The 17,446-nt window shown below is 30.7% G+C and overlaps 3 protein-coding genes across 3 annotated transcripts; all 3 read right to left on the bottom strand.

Annotated features, from left to right (window-relative positions):
* Positions 1 to 4,475: 4,475 nt before the first annotated feature.
* LOC123212156 (anthocyanidin 3-O-glucosyltransferase 2-like) lies at positions 4,476 to 6,171 on the bottom strand. Its single transcript, XM_044631219.1, has one exon. It carries the CDS (start codon positions 6,111 to 6,113, stop codon positions 4,656 to 4,658), a length of 1,458 nt encoding a protein of 485 aa, XP_044487154.1. The 5' UTR covers positions 6,114 to 6,171; the 3' UTR covers positions 4,476 to 4,655.
* A 3,204-nt stretch (positions 6,172 to 9,375) lies between these two features.
* LOC123195102 (anthocyanidin 3-O-glucosyltransferase 2-like) lies at positions 9,376 to 10,904 on the bottom strand. The gene has a single exon (XM_044608710.1). The coding sequence runs from the start codon at positions 10,897 to 10,899 to the stop codon at positions 9,445 to 9,447; it is 1,455 nt and encodes a 484-aa protein (XP_044464645.1). The 5' UTR covers positions 10,900 to 10,904; the 3' UTR covers positions 9,376 to 9,444.
* A 2,096-nt stretch (positions 10,905 to 13,000) lies between these two features.
* Positions 13,001 to 14,595, bottom strand: LOC123210713 (anthocyanidin 3-O-glucosyltransferase 2-like). Its single transcript, XM_044629193.1, has one exon. The coding sequence runs from the start codon at positions 14,534 to 14,536 to the stop codon at positions 13,082 to 13,084; it is 1,455 nt and encodes a 484-aa protein (XP_044485128.1). The 5' UTR covers positions 14,537 to 14,595; the 3' UTR covers positions 13,001 to 13,081.
* Between the last annotated feature and the right edge of the window lie 2,851 nt (positions 14,596 to 17,446).

Below are 17,446 nucleotides of genomic sequence, written 5' to 3'. Positions count from 1 at the left end.
TTATAGCCGCTGATTTTGGAATACAACCTCGGCAAAATTCATGCGTATGTTGTTTTTTATTGATTGTTCGGTGACCGAACCAAACGCATTCAACGATTTGACATTAAAAAAGAAATTTGTTCCAAAATAACCTTTAAAATATGAGGTCACATTTTAGATTAAAGACAAGACAAGACGAGACACCTTTGTTAGTCAATAACCAAATAATTACTGTTGATGAAAATGTTTGTAACTGTCATCTCCGTTAGAGTGAGACTGCTGGTGCTGGAGTTTGAAAGGGCCATATACGTCAAGCAGAAGTAACTGAGGCTCCTGCCACAAGCAGACGGCAAAAGCCAAGGCACAGAAGCCAGCACAAAGGTAAGAGCCTTCGACGGCTACAAATCTCTCAATCTTTTTATTTATTTGTTTTTTAATATAAACCAATCCAATTGGCTTCTGCCACAAGCGGATGGCAAAAGCCAAGGCAGAAGGGCTTCTGCAGCACAAAGGTAGAAGCCTTCAGTGGCTACAAATCTCTCAATCTTTTTATTTATTTATTTTTTATATATATAAATCAATTTAATTCTACCCTATTTTTAATTTTATTTATAAATCTTTTAATTTTTTAATCTCAATTTTTTTATTATATTCTAAATCTCATTTTTTTCATCATTCTTTTTTAAAAATTATTTAAATTCATAAATAATAATTCTTTGTATTTATAATTTTATTTTTATTATTATAAAATATTACAAATAGTTTCAATATTAAATAAATTCAATCTATTTGAATATTATCATATTGACATTGATGATATTATTGATGATGCACAAAGTGGAATAGGTAGAGTACCAACAGGTAAAAGTGATAGTGGTACAAGTTCAAGTTTACATTATTCGACAAAGAGAACAAGAAAACAAACATCAATAATGTGAGAACATTTCGATCGAATAGAGAAAACAATAAAAGGAAAATTAATTCATCGAATAATATATAAACATTGTAGTTCTTGTTTGACATATGCAAGTATAAATGGTACGGGACATTTTCACCGACACGTTACTGATTACTATAAAAAAATTTCACATGAGCTCAGAGGACAAAAACAAATTGCATTCACTCGATCGCGACCCGTTGGTCCTAACGCCAATTCAACAAGAGGTTTGAATGGTTTCGAACACATGGAAGAAATGTCAACTTTCACATACGATCAAATGAATATGTGAGAGTACGTGACCATATATATAGTTGTTTTTTATCAACCTTTTAGTTATGCAGAAGATGAAATTTTAGAATGAATGATGCAAAATAGCGTTTAACCGACATTTAGAAGAATTTATAGGTCAATTATTAGGTTAGACATTCTGAGAATTATTAATTAATGAAATTAAAGTTATTAGAGAATTAAATAATTTTAATAGTGTTATTTCAATAACTTCTGATTTATGGATTTTTACAAATTAGGATATAGAATATCTTTGTGCAACTACTTATTATATTAATTTTGATTGACAGTTATGTAAAAAAATTATTGCATTTAGAAATTTAGAATATCCATATGATGATCTTACAATTTTTTATACATTAGCAAATATTTTTCAAAAATATAAAATTAATAATTGAATTTTTTAATTACTTTTGATAATACCACAAATAATGATAAGGTTATTGAATATATGTATAATCATTTATCTCTTCCATTTAATGAAAAATTATTTTATATTTGATGTGCATGTCATATTATTAATTTAATAGCTTAAGAAGACTTGAGCTCAGCTAAAAAGCATATACAAGTAATTAGACATGTCATTGTATATATTTCATCATTCTCATTACAGGTACAAATATATCATCAATTATGTAAATTAATGAGGTTGAGAAGAAAAAAAATCAAAAGTAAATGCTAAAACTAGATGAAATTCAACATACCTCATATTGAAAACGTGTGAAGGGTATGAAGTTCTTATAACACGATACTTCAATATCTAACCAAAAGATTTGATGAAGCCTTTTTTTTTATAGATCAAAATTGAGAGATAATTATAACTCTAATGAATATGTTAGAGCTATTGAAGATAGTCACAGACCATTACTCAAATGTGTATTACTCAACAACTTATTCAATAATATATAGTATGATAGAAATAAGTGATATTTTTAAAGAACATAGGTCTCATGAGTCTCATCATATTTTCTAGAATACATCTAGACAAATGAAACAAAAATTTAAAAAATATTAGAGTGAAATTCTTTTACTTTATTCTGCAGCTACTATTTTAGATCTTGGACAAAAACTAATAAACTACAAAATTTATTTGATGTTATTAATGAAAAATTGTCAATTAATAGCAATGTTAATTATATTGAATATATTCAAGATTTTTTACTTGATATATATTTATAAACAAAAATATGAAAGAATTGTACAAAGTTTGCACTAGAGGTAAGTTTTGGTAGTTCAAACAAAGAAATCGTGTATATGGTCTCTTTTACGTAAAGATAAGCAGTCTGCCGATCAAAGTATAAATTATAGTCAATTTTATAATTATATCAATATTAACCATTAGCTAAAAATCGTGTATATGGTCTCTTTTACGCAAAGGTAAGCAGACTGCTGGTATTTCAATTAATATATGTGTTTTTCCAGCGGAATCTTGTCCAATAAATTCTTTCATTACTCTAAAAAATGTTTTTTTAAAAAAAAAAATTTAGCTAACATTACATAAAGGCAAAGTTATTTAAAAGTACATATGAATTAGGTAGAACTTGTCCAAAGTCATCTCTGAGGGAAACTCACCCAGGATAGGCTAACATTACAAAGAGGCAAAAGTGTTCAACCACAATTACAGTAGGGAAAATCAACCAGAAGCTGACCCCCCACGCGCGCACACACACACACGTCTTATCACCGTTGAAGAGTTCGAAACTGTCCCTTTTTTGAAAACTTAAGCCTTAGATCGACAAGATACAACTTGATAAACTAGGTTTAAGGTTTAAAGTGTTTTTGTTTTTTTGCAGAACTTGGTTTAGGTTTATAAATCAAACAACACCCAGATCGAAAGAAAATCAAAAGAGAAAATATAGAAGAAGAAAATGAGAAAAATAGAATCACAAAAAAAAATCTTTGGGAAATGAAAAGAAAAGGCATGAACGAAAAGAAAAAGAGAAATGAAGAGAATTAGAGAAACCAAGGCTAAAGGTTGTAGGAGGAAATCAAAAAATATCTCTGACTTCTTTTCGATAAGTGATTCTTTTATAACATCAGGGTTAATAATATTGATGAAATATTAAAATTAAAAAAAAAACATAGATTCACGCCTTTTATTTTAATTTTTTCATTAACGGGAAAAATTCACTCATTTGCCCTTTTATTCTAATTTTACCCAAACAAAATATTTTTTTATTCATAACAAAATTATTTATTTGCCCTTTTATTCTAATTTTTCGTTAAGGGAGGTAGTGTTTGAATGAAAAAATATTAATTACTCATTCAACTATATATTATGGCAAGGTGCTCTTGTGTATGAGTATCTGCTAAATGGATCTCTTGATAAACATATATTTTCCAAGCCCGACAAATCTCTATCATTTAGTTGGGACAAGCTATGTGAAATTACTCTTGCAATTGCTCGTGGGGTCGAGTATCTACATAGGAAATGTGATGTATGCATTCTTCATTTTGATATTAAGCCTCAATATCTTGCTAGACCAAAATTTCATCCCAAAAGTCTTTCATTTTGGACTTGCAAAATTTTACCCAAAGGAAAAGGATTTTGTGTCTGTTAGTGCTACAAGAGGAACAATAGGATACATACCTCTTGAATTGATTTCAAGGAATTTCAGAAAGGTTTCTAACAAGTTAGATGTTTATAGCTTTGGAATACTACTGCTGGAAATGGTTGGAGGCAAAAGAAATTCTGATATGAGGGTAGCTGGTTCAAGCAAAGCCTACTTCCCCTCCTGGGCATATAATCAAATAAATATTGATGAAAATTTAGAGCTTCAACATGTCACTGAACATGAAATGGTGATTGCCAAAAAACTTTGTCTTATCGGGTTATGGTGTATACAAGCGTTTAGACCGTCTCTCAATTACAAAAGTTATTGAAATGTTAGAAGGAAGCATTGACGACTTGCAATTGTCTCCAAAACCCTTTTTTTCTTCTTCTGAGAATGTCTCTATAAGAGAGATTCAATTAGACTATTCAACCGATTGGCTATTATTTGAATAAACAGAAAAATATTTATACAAAATTATTGTTGCTTAATTAATTGTTGCAATGATGCGTAGAAGTAAAATAAAATATACTTTTGTTTGTAATATGTTCATGTAGGTATGTAGGTTGTATGAGTTTCTGAAATTCATGATATGGTTTGAATGATTCTCTCAATTAATAAATATTAAAAAGAGAATACCCCAATTTGTATATGATTCAACTAAAATCCCTCTTAATCTACATGTATAGGACTAAATACTTTGTAAAAGAAGCGAGTTTAAAACAAATTTAAAAGATGAGTATAATTTTAAAGTAGTGATTAATTCCAGATTAAACAGACTGAACTATGGGCGTAATCCGGATTTGAAAACACTGCTTCCATGAAGCGATACACAAGTTATCCCATCAGTGTTCTCCTAAGTCCAAACCGTCATAATTCGAGACACTACAATAAATTTATGACAAATGGCTCATAACATCATCAATGAAGCAACCCAGTGAAGTGAATGAAGATCCACCCTCCATCATCACTTTTCTACTCTTTTCACTCATCTCCTTCACTCTTTCCCTTATCTTATTATCATCCTCCAATAACTTTCTGATCCCTTTCTCTATCTCCCCTGCACTCACCAACATTTTATTCTCTCCTGAAAAATCCTTCCTATATTCCATATTAATATCCACTGCTGACTCTAACTCAACCACCATCTGAAATGCGTTTAATTGTTGCTCCGCGTACATTGGCCAAGCGGCTATTGGAACTGCAAACCATATGCTCTCTAGTGTTGAATTCCACCCACAATGTGACACGAACCCTCCGACCGCCTTGTGGGCTAGGACTGATACTTGTGGAGCCCAACCGATTACTTTTCCAACCGCAGCTGTTCGATCAAGAAACCCTTCTGGTAACACGTCTGTTAGATTTGTGTAGTCAATGGGAACAGGAAACTGACCCTTGGGTGAAGGTTGACGAAGAGACCACAAGAACCGATGCCCACTCTGTTCAAGCGCACAAGCAATCTCTTTCACCTGATCCTCATTGAAGCTTCCCATGCTCCCGAAGCATAGAAAGACAACTGATGATGGTGGTTGATCATCAAGCCACTCAATGATCTCTGCTTTTGTTTGGGACCCGGATGACCCCTTATCGATGCTATTACCATCAAGATTCAAAATCGGCCCCACAGGATAAACGGGTGGGATGTTGGTTTCACCATTAGATAAAGACTTGATGGCAAAAGATTCCAGCTCCATAAACGTATTTACAATGATACCCTTAACGCTTCGAATCCTCCTCGCCGCCTCAAACAAAATGGAAGACCCCTCTTTCCCCAAGAACACATAGGGCAAAACCCTAACGGGAATTCGGTTAACAAGACTCATTACTTCCAAGTCAGTATCCGAGTCATTCAAATCAGTGGGGTCTTTATTCTCATCATCATAAAGAAATTGCATGTGAAACATCAAACCCAGAAAAGCTGCACTCGAAGTGAAGAAAATATAGCTCGGAACTCCAAATTCATTGGCAACATCAATCATACATGTACAAAACATGTCGAGAACGAACCCGGAGAGTATCGGCGAGTCATCGGAGGTTGACTCTGACTGAACGAGCCTAGAGACAGCTTCTTTGACATGGGGTTTATGAGATTCAATGAAAGAAGTGAAGAAGTTTCTGGTTTTGGATTGTGGAAGGTCATCGTTGGGGAGATGAACGAATTTGATGATATGGTGGGATTCAGAGAGTGAGTCGAGATAGCCGTTGATGTCGGAGTCAAAGGGTAGTTTCATGACGAGGACGGTAATGGAGAGGCGGTGGTGGCGATGGACGAGGATCTTGGCCAGCTCCACAGTGGAGACAAGGTGGCCGACGACTGGTGAAGGGATAAAAACAAGCTCAGCTTTCCTGTTCATTGAGCTTGCGATTTGTAGAAGATGATTCCCCTGTTCGTTGCGAGTAAACTTATAAGAAAGTTAATGGAATATATAAAAATGAAAGTGTAAAAATTACAGAAGCAAGGAAGAAACGTCAGAGATGATGTCATCTAATAGTCAACAATCTAGATTGAAGAGTCAAACTGCGAAGATTCAAACTTCGAAGTTGCAGAACAACTTCAATATTGACTGATTACAAGGGTTATGAATCAAAGCCGTCTCGTGTAAGCCAATGAAGAGTACTTTAATAATTTAATTTTTGTTCGGTTTATTAAAAATATCATGATAATATATATTTTTTATTTATATTATTTTATTTGATGAATAAAATATTTATTAACAATAATATAATAGATAATAATTTAATTATTATCTTTATCTTAGATATTAAAATATTATTAATATAATTTTAATTTTATTATAATTATATTTTTATTTATTAAATTTTTTAATAAAAATAATCTTATTTTTAATTAATATAACGAATGATATAAAAAATATTTTAAAATAATTATATCTAAGGGTATCTAAGTAAATTAATTTATTAGTATTCTTTTATTATCTCTAATTAAACATAATAATTATTTCTATTTATTTGTTTTTATCAAATTTTATCACATATAATAATTATTTATACAAAATAATCTTTTAAATAATTTATCTTTAAAGTAATAATTTAATTTTAATAATAAAATATTACTTGAATCAAATACCCTTTTAAAATAATCGTATTTGCTAGGGTTATACGAACATCGGCAAGACTTAACACTTTTATATCCAACAATTGGTAGATTGATAAAAAAAAATTTTTTTATCATATATAAATTGAATTTATGAAATTTCAGCATAGTTTTTGTCCAATTTTTTCAACTAAAAATCCGACTGTAAATTTACCATTTTCACCCATCAAATCTGACAAATCGGTTTCTCATCTATCTCCTCTTCCTTCTTAGTTGTGCTCTGCCATTGCCATCATTTTTCTTTGTGGTGATTGTTGAGTTTGTTTTAGAAGATTCAAATCACACTTTTATGTAAAAATGGGGGAAAATTTTAGTTTTGACTTTTTATTTCATTCATTATACATTTTTTTATTTATAAAACATTGTGTTAATGTGGTTTATATTGGGTTTATGGTTAAAAGTTAGTGTTTGAGTTTGGCAATGGAAATCACAATTTTATGGTTGTTTAAGTGATTAAGTTGTGAATTTAACTAAGTTGGGGGTGTATTTTTAGTAAATCAAGTTAATGGAATTGAATACGTCTAGGGTTTAGATTGGTGGTTTTTTATGTAGAAAATCAAAATTTAGTAAATAAATTGAACTTTAAAGAACAGTAGACCTGTACTTCGAACTTAGAAAACAGGGGAGGGGTAGGAGTGGAAAGATAGGGGTAAGTGTTAGATTTATAAGCCAAAGGGTTTTACTGTAATTTTTTTTTTAACACTAGAATTTATAATTTGGAGGTGTATGCACAAAATTTTAAACTAAGGGGGCTAAAAATTTTGTCATGCAAATGTAACCAAAAAAAAAAATGAATGTGCTAGTTTGCCCATTTGCCAAGTCTAGTGTGTACATCCCTTATCTAGCATAACAATAAAATTATTTTTATATATTTTTAATACATGATTAAAATACATAAATAATATATCATTATATAATTAGATGATTTTGAATAAAAAATAAAGTAATACTCAATCACATAATAACATATCATATATGTATTTAAATTATATACTAAAAATATGTACATATAATATTATTTACGGTTTTATTGAATTTTAAGAATAACTTAAAGATATTTTATTTCTTAAATCAAAATTTTTCAAAAATGTACCAACTCTATGGTATGCGATTGAAATTAAAATTTAATCAAATTTAAAATGAATAAAATTTAGCAAATTAGGAGTATGCTAAAATTTTAAAAAAAATATTTTCCAAAATACTTAAGTACTTATTTTTCAGACTCTAATGAATTTAATCTACTAAGGTTAAAAAACAAAATGGTAATTGAAGTAAAAGCTTTCTTTTTGAAGATTTTAATGGTAAGATAGATTTTGTTGTAAGTTATTTAAAGTCGGTGGTTCTCTTTGTTAGTTGTTTAAGGTGTCTTTATAACTTAATAAATCTATTGATGGAAGGACATAATTGTGGTATCGATTCCAACTCCATGGAAGATGACAACAGATTGGTTTCATTGTCTTCTTCCATTGACCTCTATATCCAACTGAACAATCAATTTTGCTAATTTTAAAAAAAAAAATGGGATAATTTTGTGTAAGGATGTATTATATTAATTATAATTGATAATTGTGAAAAATAAATAAATTTAGGGTACTAAAATATCTTTAGTTTGGTGTTACAATTTACTCACGATTAACAAATATATTTTTTTTTTTACATTTATGTTTGATAATGTCAAATAATGATAGAGTAATTAAGTTACCGATGAATAATTTAAATTATTGTTTGGTTGCAAATTATTTCATATTAAGTATCATAAGCACAAAAATTTTAGAAGTTATAAGTGAGAATTTATTAGAATTATAATTTTATAAAATAGATTATATTTATGATTTTTCACTTTAAATATATAATATTTATTTAATTAAATATGAAAAGACGTTATAACAATAGGTAAGTTTATATAATTTATTTAAAGGTAAGTGACATATATTGTCTATCCCATGCAAAAGTAACAGCATGAAGGTCAAAGTTTCCATTATTGTGAGTTTTATAATTTTATTAATATTGATATTTTTTTGAAATTATGAATAAGAAAGATAACTTTTTTTATGTTCAATTATGATAGAAAACACATCAAAATACTTATCTTATGTTTTTTGTTATGAGATATGATCTACTGATATCTCTTATATTTATTATAACATTAGAGTCAATATGTATTTTAACTTATACTCTAATATAATTGAGAGAATAATATATGTAAATATTGGGTGATTACTAAATTCAAATTGCATAGCCAGGTAACCCATCAATATGGTAGACCATGTCGACACAACCTATTAACACCCCTACCTCAAATTTTAACTCCATCTATTACTATTTCAAATGTGAGAATAGTTGCCCTACATTCTTTTGGTTAAGACAACATCACTATGACGAAAATTGAATATATAGTAAAACTCATTTAAATACCAATTTCTATAATATTATTATTATTGTTATTGAAGCAAGATCACATTTTTCTGCTCAAGATTTGATCTAAAGACATTTTTCACCCCTAAGTCACATAAAGCAAACCATTCTGCTTAAAATCTAACACTCGTCCTAAAAATGCTCTATTTCAAAATTTATGACAAATAGCTCATAACATCGTTGATGAAGCAACCCAATGAAGTGAATGAAGATCCACCCTCCATCATCTCTTTTCTACTCTTTTCACTCATCTCCTTAATTCTTCTCGTTATTTTATTATCATCCTCCATTAATTTCCTGATCCCTCTCTCTATCTCCTCTGCACTCACCATCGTTTTATTCTCTCCTAAAAAATCCTTCCTATATTCCATTTTAATCTCTACTGCTGATTCTAACTCAATCACCATCTCAAACGCATTTAACTGGTGCTCTGCGTACATCGGCCAAGCGGCTATTGGAACTCCAAACCAAATGCTCTCTAGCACTGAATTCCACCCACAATGTGAGACAAACCCTCCGATCGCCTTGTGGGCTAGGACTGATACTTGTGGAGCCCAACCGATTACTTTTCCAATCCTAGCTGTTCGATCAAGAAACCCTTCTGGTAACGCATCTGTTAGATTTTTGTAGTCATTTGGAGCAACAAACTGGTCCTTGGGTGGAGGTTGACGTAGAGACCACAAGAAACGATGCCCACTCTGTTCAAGCGCCCTAGCAATATCTTTCACCTGCTCCTCGTCGAAGCTTCCCATGCTCCCGAAGCATAGGAACACAACTGACGATGGTGGTTGATCCTCAAGCCACTCAATGATCTCTGCTTTTGTTTTGGACTCAGCTGACCCCAGATCGATTCTTTTACCATCAAGATTTAAAATGGGCCCAATAGGATAAACAGGTGGGATGTTGGTTTCACCACTAGATAAAGACTTGAACGCAAAAGATTCCAACTCCTTAAACGAATTCACAATTATGCCGTTGACTCTTCGAAACCTCCTCGCTAGCTCAAACATAATCATAGACCAATCTTTGTCCAAGTACACAAAAGGCAAAACCTTAGCAGGAAGTGTGTTAGCGAGACACGGTACTTCCAATTCAGAATCCGAGTCTTTCAAATCAACAATGTGTTTGTTCTGCTCATCATAAAGAGCCTGCACGTGAATCATCAAACCCAGAAAAGCTGCACTCGACGTAAAGAAAATATAGCTTGGAACTCCAAACTCATCAGCAACATCGATCAAGCTTGTACAACACATGTCGAGAACAAACCCAGCAAGTTTAGGTGAGTCATCGGAGGCTGACTCGGAGAGAACAAGCTTAGAGACAGCTTCTTTGACTTGTGGTTTATGTGATTCAATGAAAGAAGTGAGGATGCTTTGGGCGTTGAATGTTTGAAGGTCATTGGTGGGGAGATGAACAAAGTTGATACCGTCACCAGCAGAGAGTAAGTCAAGATAGGCGTTATTTTTTGAGTCGAAGGGTGGTTTTATGATAAGGACAGTGATGGAGAGGCGGTGGTGGCGATGGACGAGAAGCTTGGCCAGCTCCACGAAGGGGATAAGGTGGCCGACGCCCGGTCCAGGGACAAAGACGAGCTCAGGTTTGTTGTTCATTGGGGGCAGTGGATGCGTTTGGATGAGTAATATTAGATGAAACTTTGGTTCCATTTGGTTTTTTATTATGTAAATTGAAAAATTACATACCATATTTTGATTACCATATTTATTAATATTTTACATACCATATTCATATATTTTTCAATATTTTACCATTTTTTAAAAATATCTTACCATATTGAAAGCCTACATACCATATTTGACCATTATCTTTTATTATCTATCCATAAATATACTTACCATATTTTAAGTATTAGAGAATTACTTATATATTCTTAATTTTATTATAATTTGATTTTTATATATTGAATTTTTTAGATAAAAATATTTTCATTTTCAGTTAAAATAAAAAATAATTTTGAAAATATTTTAAAAAATATTAACAATAAAATAATAACTGAAAAAATAATTTAATTAAATTATTTTATAATTTGAATATTGAAAAACTTATAATATATTATTAATATTAAAAATATTTTATAAAGTACATAATTCATGTTTGTCCAATCAACACAAAAATAATGTATACATAATAATCATTGAAGATATTTAAATAAAATAGTAACTAATATTTTATTATTTATATATGATAATTTAGTTAAATATAATAATAATTTATATTTAATAATCTTTCAAATAATATATATTTATAATAATTTTTCATTATTAATGATAAATGATTCTTCATAATTTATCAAGTTACATTCCATAAGATATTATTCAAACTAAGTTTTCACATCTGGCCCCCTTAGCTTCTAGATTTTGAGTATAGACCCTTGAAGATGCTAATAAAAATTGTATCAATCCTCTAATATTTTAAAATCTTACATTTACTTTCATTCAAAGTTTAATTTATTAGCAAAAGGTTTAGTGTAATACGTTGTAACTTCTGAAAAAAAAAAAAAAACCCTTAAAATTTCATCAAACTCATGGACAAAAAATACAATAATCTATCGACTCAAGAACAAAAAACAAGTATATATTGATTTAAATACATATTTTTGAATTCACTTTTTTAATGTGAGATTTTGAATATGAGATTATGAATTGAAAAAAAAAAATTTAATCAGTTGTTAAGTTTAATAGTTCAAAAGGTATTTGTATAATTTTGTGTAAATATTATAATAAGATTAATATTATTTATGCTCACAAACAAATTATATTTTAACCTTGAATACTTTATTTTTTTTCATTTCCCCCCCTTTAATCACTTCCTACCTACTTCTTTTTCACCATTGGAGAATCTCATTGATTGGATGTAATTTCATTCAAAATTTCTCTAATTAGTGTAATTTTATTTGTCACGTGGTATGAATGTCATAACAACCATTAAATTTTAAATTTATTTTTTACAATTTTTATTTAAATTAATATGAATTAGGGGTAAAAATATTTTTAATAAAATTTTAAGGGCAAAATATTAACTAGCCTATTGGTTTTTTTTTTAATCACTTCAACAATTTTATAAAAAAAATTAACAAAGATTTTCAATTTAATAAACAGTTGAGAAAATAATTTTTTTCAAATTTAAAGAGTGATAATCTCTTGATTTTATCAAGCCTTGGGGAAGAAAGAGTCATTTGCTTTAAATACTTTAAAATAATATTACATTTATTTATTTTCTCCTTACCTTTTTATAAATTTGTTCTCATAAATTTATATTAATAAATTTTTATAATTAAGCCAATAAAAGAATTAATAACTTTAGTATTATTTAACATTAAATATAATAGAATTAACTGAATAATAGAAACTATAACTAAATTTTTATGGAATAGAAGGTAGGCTTAGGAAATGATAACAAGAAGTAAAAGGATGAAACAAGAAAGCTTTAAGTGAAGAAGTGCATATATCTTACATGAAGAGAGGAGAGGGATATTTATAGGAAATTTTGTCGTCCCTCCAGCCAACAAAAATGACTCTCTTTAAAGTCAATTTTCCAAAGTATTTAATGCCTTCATATTATCTTTTGGGCAAAATCAAATTCATGTGGTGAAAAAATTCACCATGTATAACAGTTTAATTATTATTATTATTATTAAAAAAATAAAATTACATATCCCACCTAAGGTTTAGTCAAAGAGATTTTCACTCCTAATTGATATAAATAGTGCTTTTCTACCCAAAATCAATTTATTCTTGTAAAATTTGATCCTTGTTCTATGTTCTGGTCCAAACTTTATGACAAATTGCTCATAACATCATCAATGAAGCAACCCAATGAAGTAAATGAAGATCCACCATCCATCATAGCTTTTCTACTCTTTTCGCGCATCTCCTTCACTCTTTCCCTTATCTTATTATCGTCCTCCATCAATTTCCTAATCCCTCTCTCTATCTCCCCTGCCCTTAACACTATTTGATTCTCCGTCGACAACTCCTTCCTATAATCCATTTTAATTTCAACAGCTGATCCTAACTCAATCACCAACTCAAACGCATTGAATTGTTGCTCTGCATACATAGGCCATGTGGCAATGGCAACTCCAAACCATATGCTCTCCAGTGTTGAATTCCATCCACAATGCGATAAGAATCCTCCGATCGCCTTGTGGGCTAACACCGACACTTGTGGCGCCCACCCGATTACTTTTCCAACCCCGGCTGTTCGTTCAAGAAACCCTTCCGGTAACACGTCTGTTAGATTAGTGTAGTCACTTGGAGAAGCAAACTGGCCCTTGGATGGAGGTTGACGAAGAGACCACAAGAACCGATGCCCACTCTGTTCAAGCGCGTACGCAATCTCTTTCACCTGATCCTCCTCAAAGCTTCCCTCGCTCCCGAAGCATAAAAACACAACCGATGACGGTGGTTGATCATCAAGCCACTCGATGATTTCTGCTTTTGTTTTGGACTCAGTTGATTCCAAATCGATGCAATTACCATCAAGATTCAAAATGGGCCCCACAGGATAAACGGGTGGGATGTTGTCTTCACCACTAGACAAAGACTTGACGGCAAAAGATTCCAGCTCCACAAACGAATTTACAAGAATACCTTTTACTCTTCGGAACGCCCTCGCTAGCTCAAACATAACCATAGACCATTCTTCCCCGAAGTACACAGAAGGCAAAACCTTAGCAGGAAGTTTGTTGACGAGACTCGGTACTTCCAATTCAGAATCCGAGTCTTTCAAATCAACAGTTTGTTTGTTCTGCTCATCATGAAGAGCCTGCAAGTGAAGCATCAAACCCAGCAAAGCTGCACCCGTTGTAAAGAAAATATAGCTTGGAACTCCAAACTCATCAGCAACATCAATCATGCTTGTGCAAAACATGTCGAGAACAAACCCAACGAGTTTAGGTGAGTCATCGGAGGCTGACTTGGAGAGAACAAGCTTAGAGACAGCTTCTTTGAAGAGGGGTTTATGCAATTCAATGATAGAAGGGATGACGCGCATGGGTTTGAATCGTTGAAGGTCATCGTTGGGGAGATAAACAATGTTGACACGGTTATCGACAGAGAGTGAGTCGAGATAGGCATTACTTTTAGAGTCTGACGGTACTTTCATGACGAGGACGGTGATGGAGAGGCGGTGGTGGCGGTGGATGAGAAGCTTGGCCAGCTCCATGATGGAGACAAGGTGGCCGACGCCTGGTGCAGGAATGAAGACTAACTCAAATTTGTTGTTCATTGAAGCAGTGGATGATTGCTTTTGATATTTGTGAGTTAAATTCAATTAAGGGAAAGGCAGTATAAATAAGCGAGGGATGATGATGCAAGTTGTTTGGTAACAGCGAGAAAGAAAAGGTAAGAGAAATGGCCAAAACACCAGTTCCCATCCAATATACAGTAACATCTTAATACTCCCCTTTGATTTTGAAAAATTCAAATACACCCCCATGAGATAATTTATGTATTAGGATTAGGGTAAAATCATTACTTACTAAAAAAATTTAAAAAATTAAAAATTTATCACATTTTTTTCCCAAGTGTAATTTCTTCTACAAAAAATTTGAAAAATAATAATTTTCCTCTAAGATTTTTTTCTTTTTTCTCTAACGAAGATCTGTCATCTCTAGTCATTAGCCATCCTGCGTCTTAGTTTCTCTTCCTTTTTTTTATGGCCATAGATTGACAAAAATCGTCTGGATTTTGAAAATCCAGACGATTTTTGTTTGAAAATCCAATTGACTTTCTTTTGGATTTTCAAAAGATAAAAATTGTATAGATTTTCAGACGATTTTCATCTATTCATGGCCAAAGAGAAAAGAGAGAGAGACCTAGAGGGAGAGATAAGATAGGAAGGAGGACAACTAACGGTCAAAGAAGGCAGATCTTCATTGGGGAAAAGGGAAAAAAATCTTTGGGGAAAAATGCCACTTTTCAAACTTTGAAAGAAATTTTGAGAGAAAAATTATGAGATTTTCAAATTGAAGGGAGAATGTGATAAAATTTAGTTTTTTAATTTTTTGATTAAATAATTATTAACCCTAATTAAGATTTTTAATAAAAATGGTATTATAAGTAGGTATTTAGATTTTTGAAAGTTAAGGGTATTACACATTGAGTGGGAAAAAGTCTTTTGGCCAAGAGAAATTAAGGTGCATGTGGTTCTCCTTTGTAATATAATTTAATAAAATTATGTGTGCATAATTTATATATATAAACGATATATTATTATATGATTTTAAATTAAAGATAAAATAATATTTAATTATATGATGATATATTATTTATATATTTAAATTATGTAAAATATATATGTATATAAATAAAATATTGTTTGATGTATTATTTTATTGAATTTTTAAGAACCACTTGAATTATTAGCCAAGTCAGGTTCAAAATTTTTATTGGATGCATATAAACATTTTTCAATCAAATTTATAAAATAATAATATTATATGCATAAAATAATTAAACAGACTAATATAATAATGATATGATAATATTTTATTATTTGTCATATATTAATACTATCATATTATCTCTATTAAATAATTGTTATATTAGTTTATGTAATTTTTTTATACATAAATTTTATACGTATAATACTACGCTCTACAAAATTTGAAAAGACCAATTCTAACTTTTCTTCCTGTTGTAAAGAATTATCTCAAATCTCCCCTTTTCACCCTTTAAATATATGAAAAATTTGAAAAAACCCTTAATTAGGTAAGCATTGTTATAAAGTCAGGTGGCTTTCCACCAAAGCAAGTCAAAAAAGGCAGTGGGAATTCGTTTATTAGAGCAAGAAGAAAATGGCAAGGTGACGCAGGAGAAGCAAATAAAATGGGTTTTAGCCAATGTATTAGGTAAAAAGGGAGGCGGCAAACTGCTATATAAACCACCCCCCCCCCCCCCCCCCCCCCTTTCTCTATTATTTTACACACAATTCTTTCTTTCTTTCTGCTTCTTCTTGTTTCTTTATTCCTTCTGCCGTGCTTTGGCTTAATAATTTTATTTGGCAAGTCAATTACTTTGCCATTAATTTTATAACACGTTATCAGCACGATCAGCTCAGATATATTATATATTTATATTATACCGTTATGTTGCTTAAATATTATAAATATGGATATCTCAGTTATGATATCCCAGTTGACTTTTAATTTATGTTATATTTCTGCTTAATTTTTCTTTATAATTATATAATATTTGCAACCCGAAGTTTGCAAAATTGTAAATCTGGACCTGAAGTCCTGAAACTCTTGAATCTAGATCTGAAGTCTGAAATATCATAAATTTGAACCTAAAGTTCTGAATCTTATTTGTAACTTGAAGTTTACAAAATTATGAATCTGGACCTGCAGTCCTGAATATCATGAATTTGGATCTGAAATCCTGAATATCGTTCGTAACCCGAAGTTTACGAAATTATAAATTTGTGACCTGAAGTTATAAATATTACTTGTAACCTGAAGTTTACAAAACCAAGAATTTGGACCGGAAGTCCTGATATTATTTAAATATTTATTTTTATTGTATTCCATTTATTTGAATATTTATTTATTCGCATATTTATTTATTTGAATCTTTATTTTTATTTATATCCGATTTACAACCTGAAGTTTGTAAAATCGTGAGAAAATCATATATATGGGCCCAAAGTCCTGAGTTTTACGATTTACAACTTGAAGTTTATAAAATCATGAGAATACATGTTTATGGGCCGGAAGTCCCCAGTTTCATAAATATGGGCCGGAAGTCCCTAGTTTCATCAAAGTCTTTATTTTAATAATGATATCACCTTTGCAACCTGAAGTTTGCATAAAGTGTGAAAAATATGGACTTGAAGTCCAAAACATACTCAGAATACGTATTATAATATTCTGAAAACTAATTACAAAACCAGAAGTTTTGTATATATGGGATAATATATGGACCTGAAGCCTCCAAAATTAATCTCAATATTTCTCCTACAAAATCAGCTGTTTTGTAAATATGAAATAATATTTGAACCTGAAGTTTCAAAGATTAACTCATATATATTGTTTACAAAACCAGAAGTTTTGTAAATATGACAATAATTGAACCTGAAGTTCCTAAAATTAGATGGATAATATTAAATGGGCTTTTTGCATGAGTCTCCACCTAGAAT

The sequence above is a fragment of the Mangifera indica genome, chromosome 1, assembly GCF_011075055.1.
Source record: "Mangifera indica cultivar Alphonso chromosome 1, CATAS_Mindica_2.1, whole genome shotgun sequence".
Taxonomy (NCBI): domain Eukaryota; kingdom Viridiplantae; phylum Streptophyta; class Magnoliopsida; order Sapindales; family Anacardiaceae; genus Mangifera; species Mangifera indica.
This window is presented reverse-complemented; position numbering and strand designations above follow the sequence as displayed.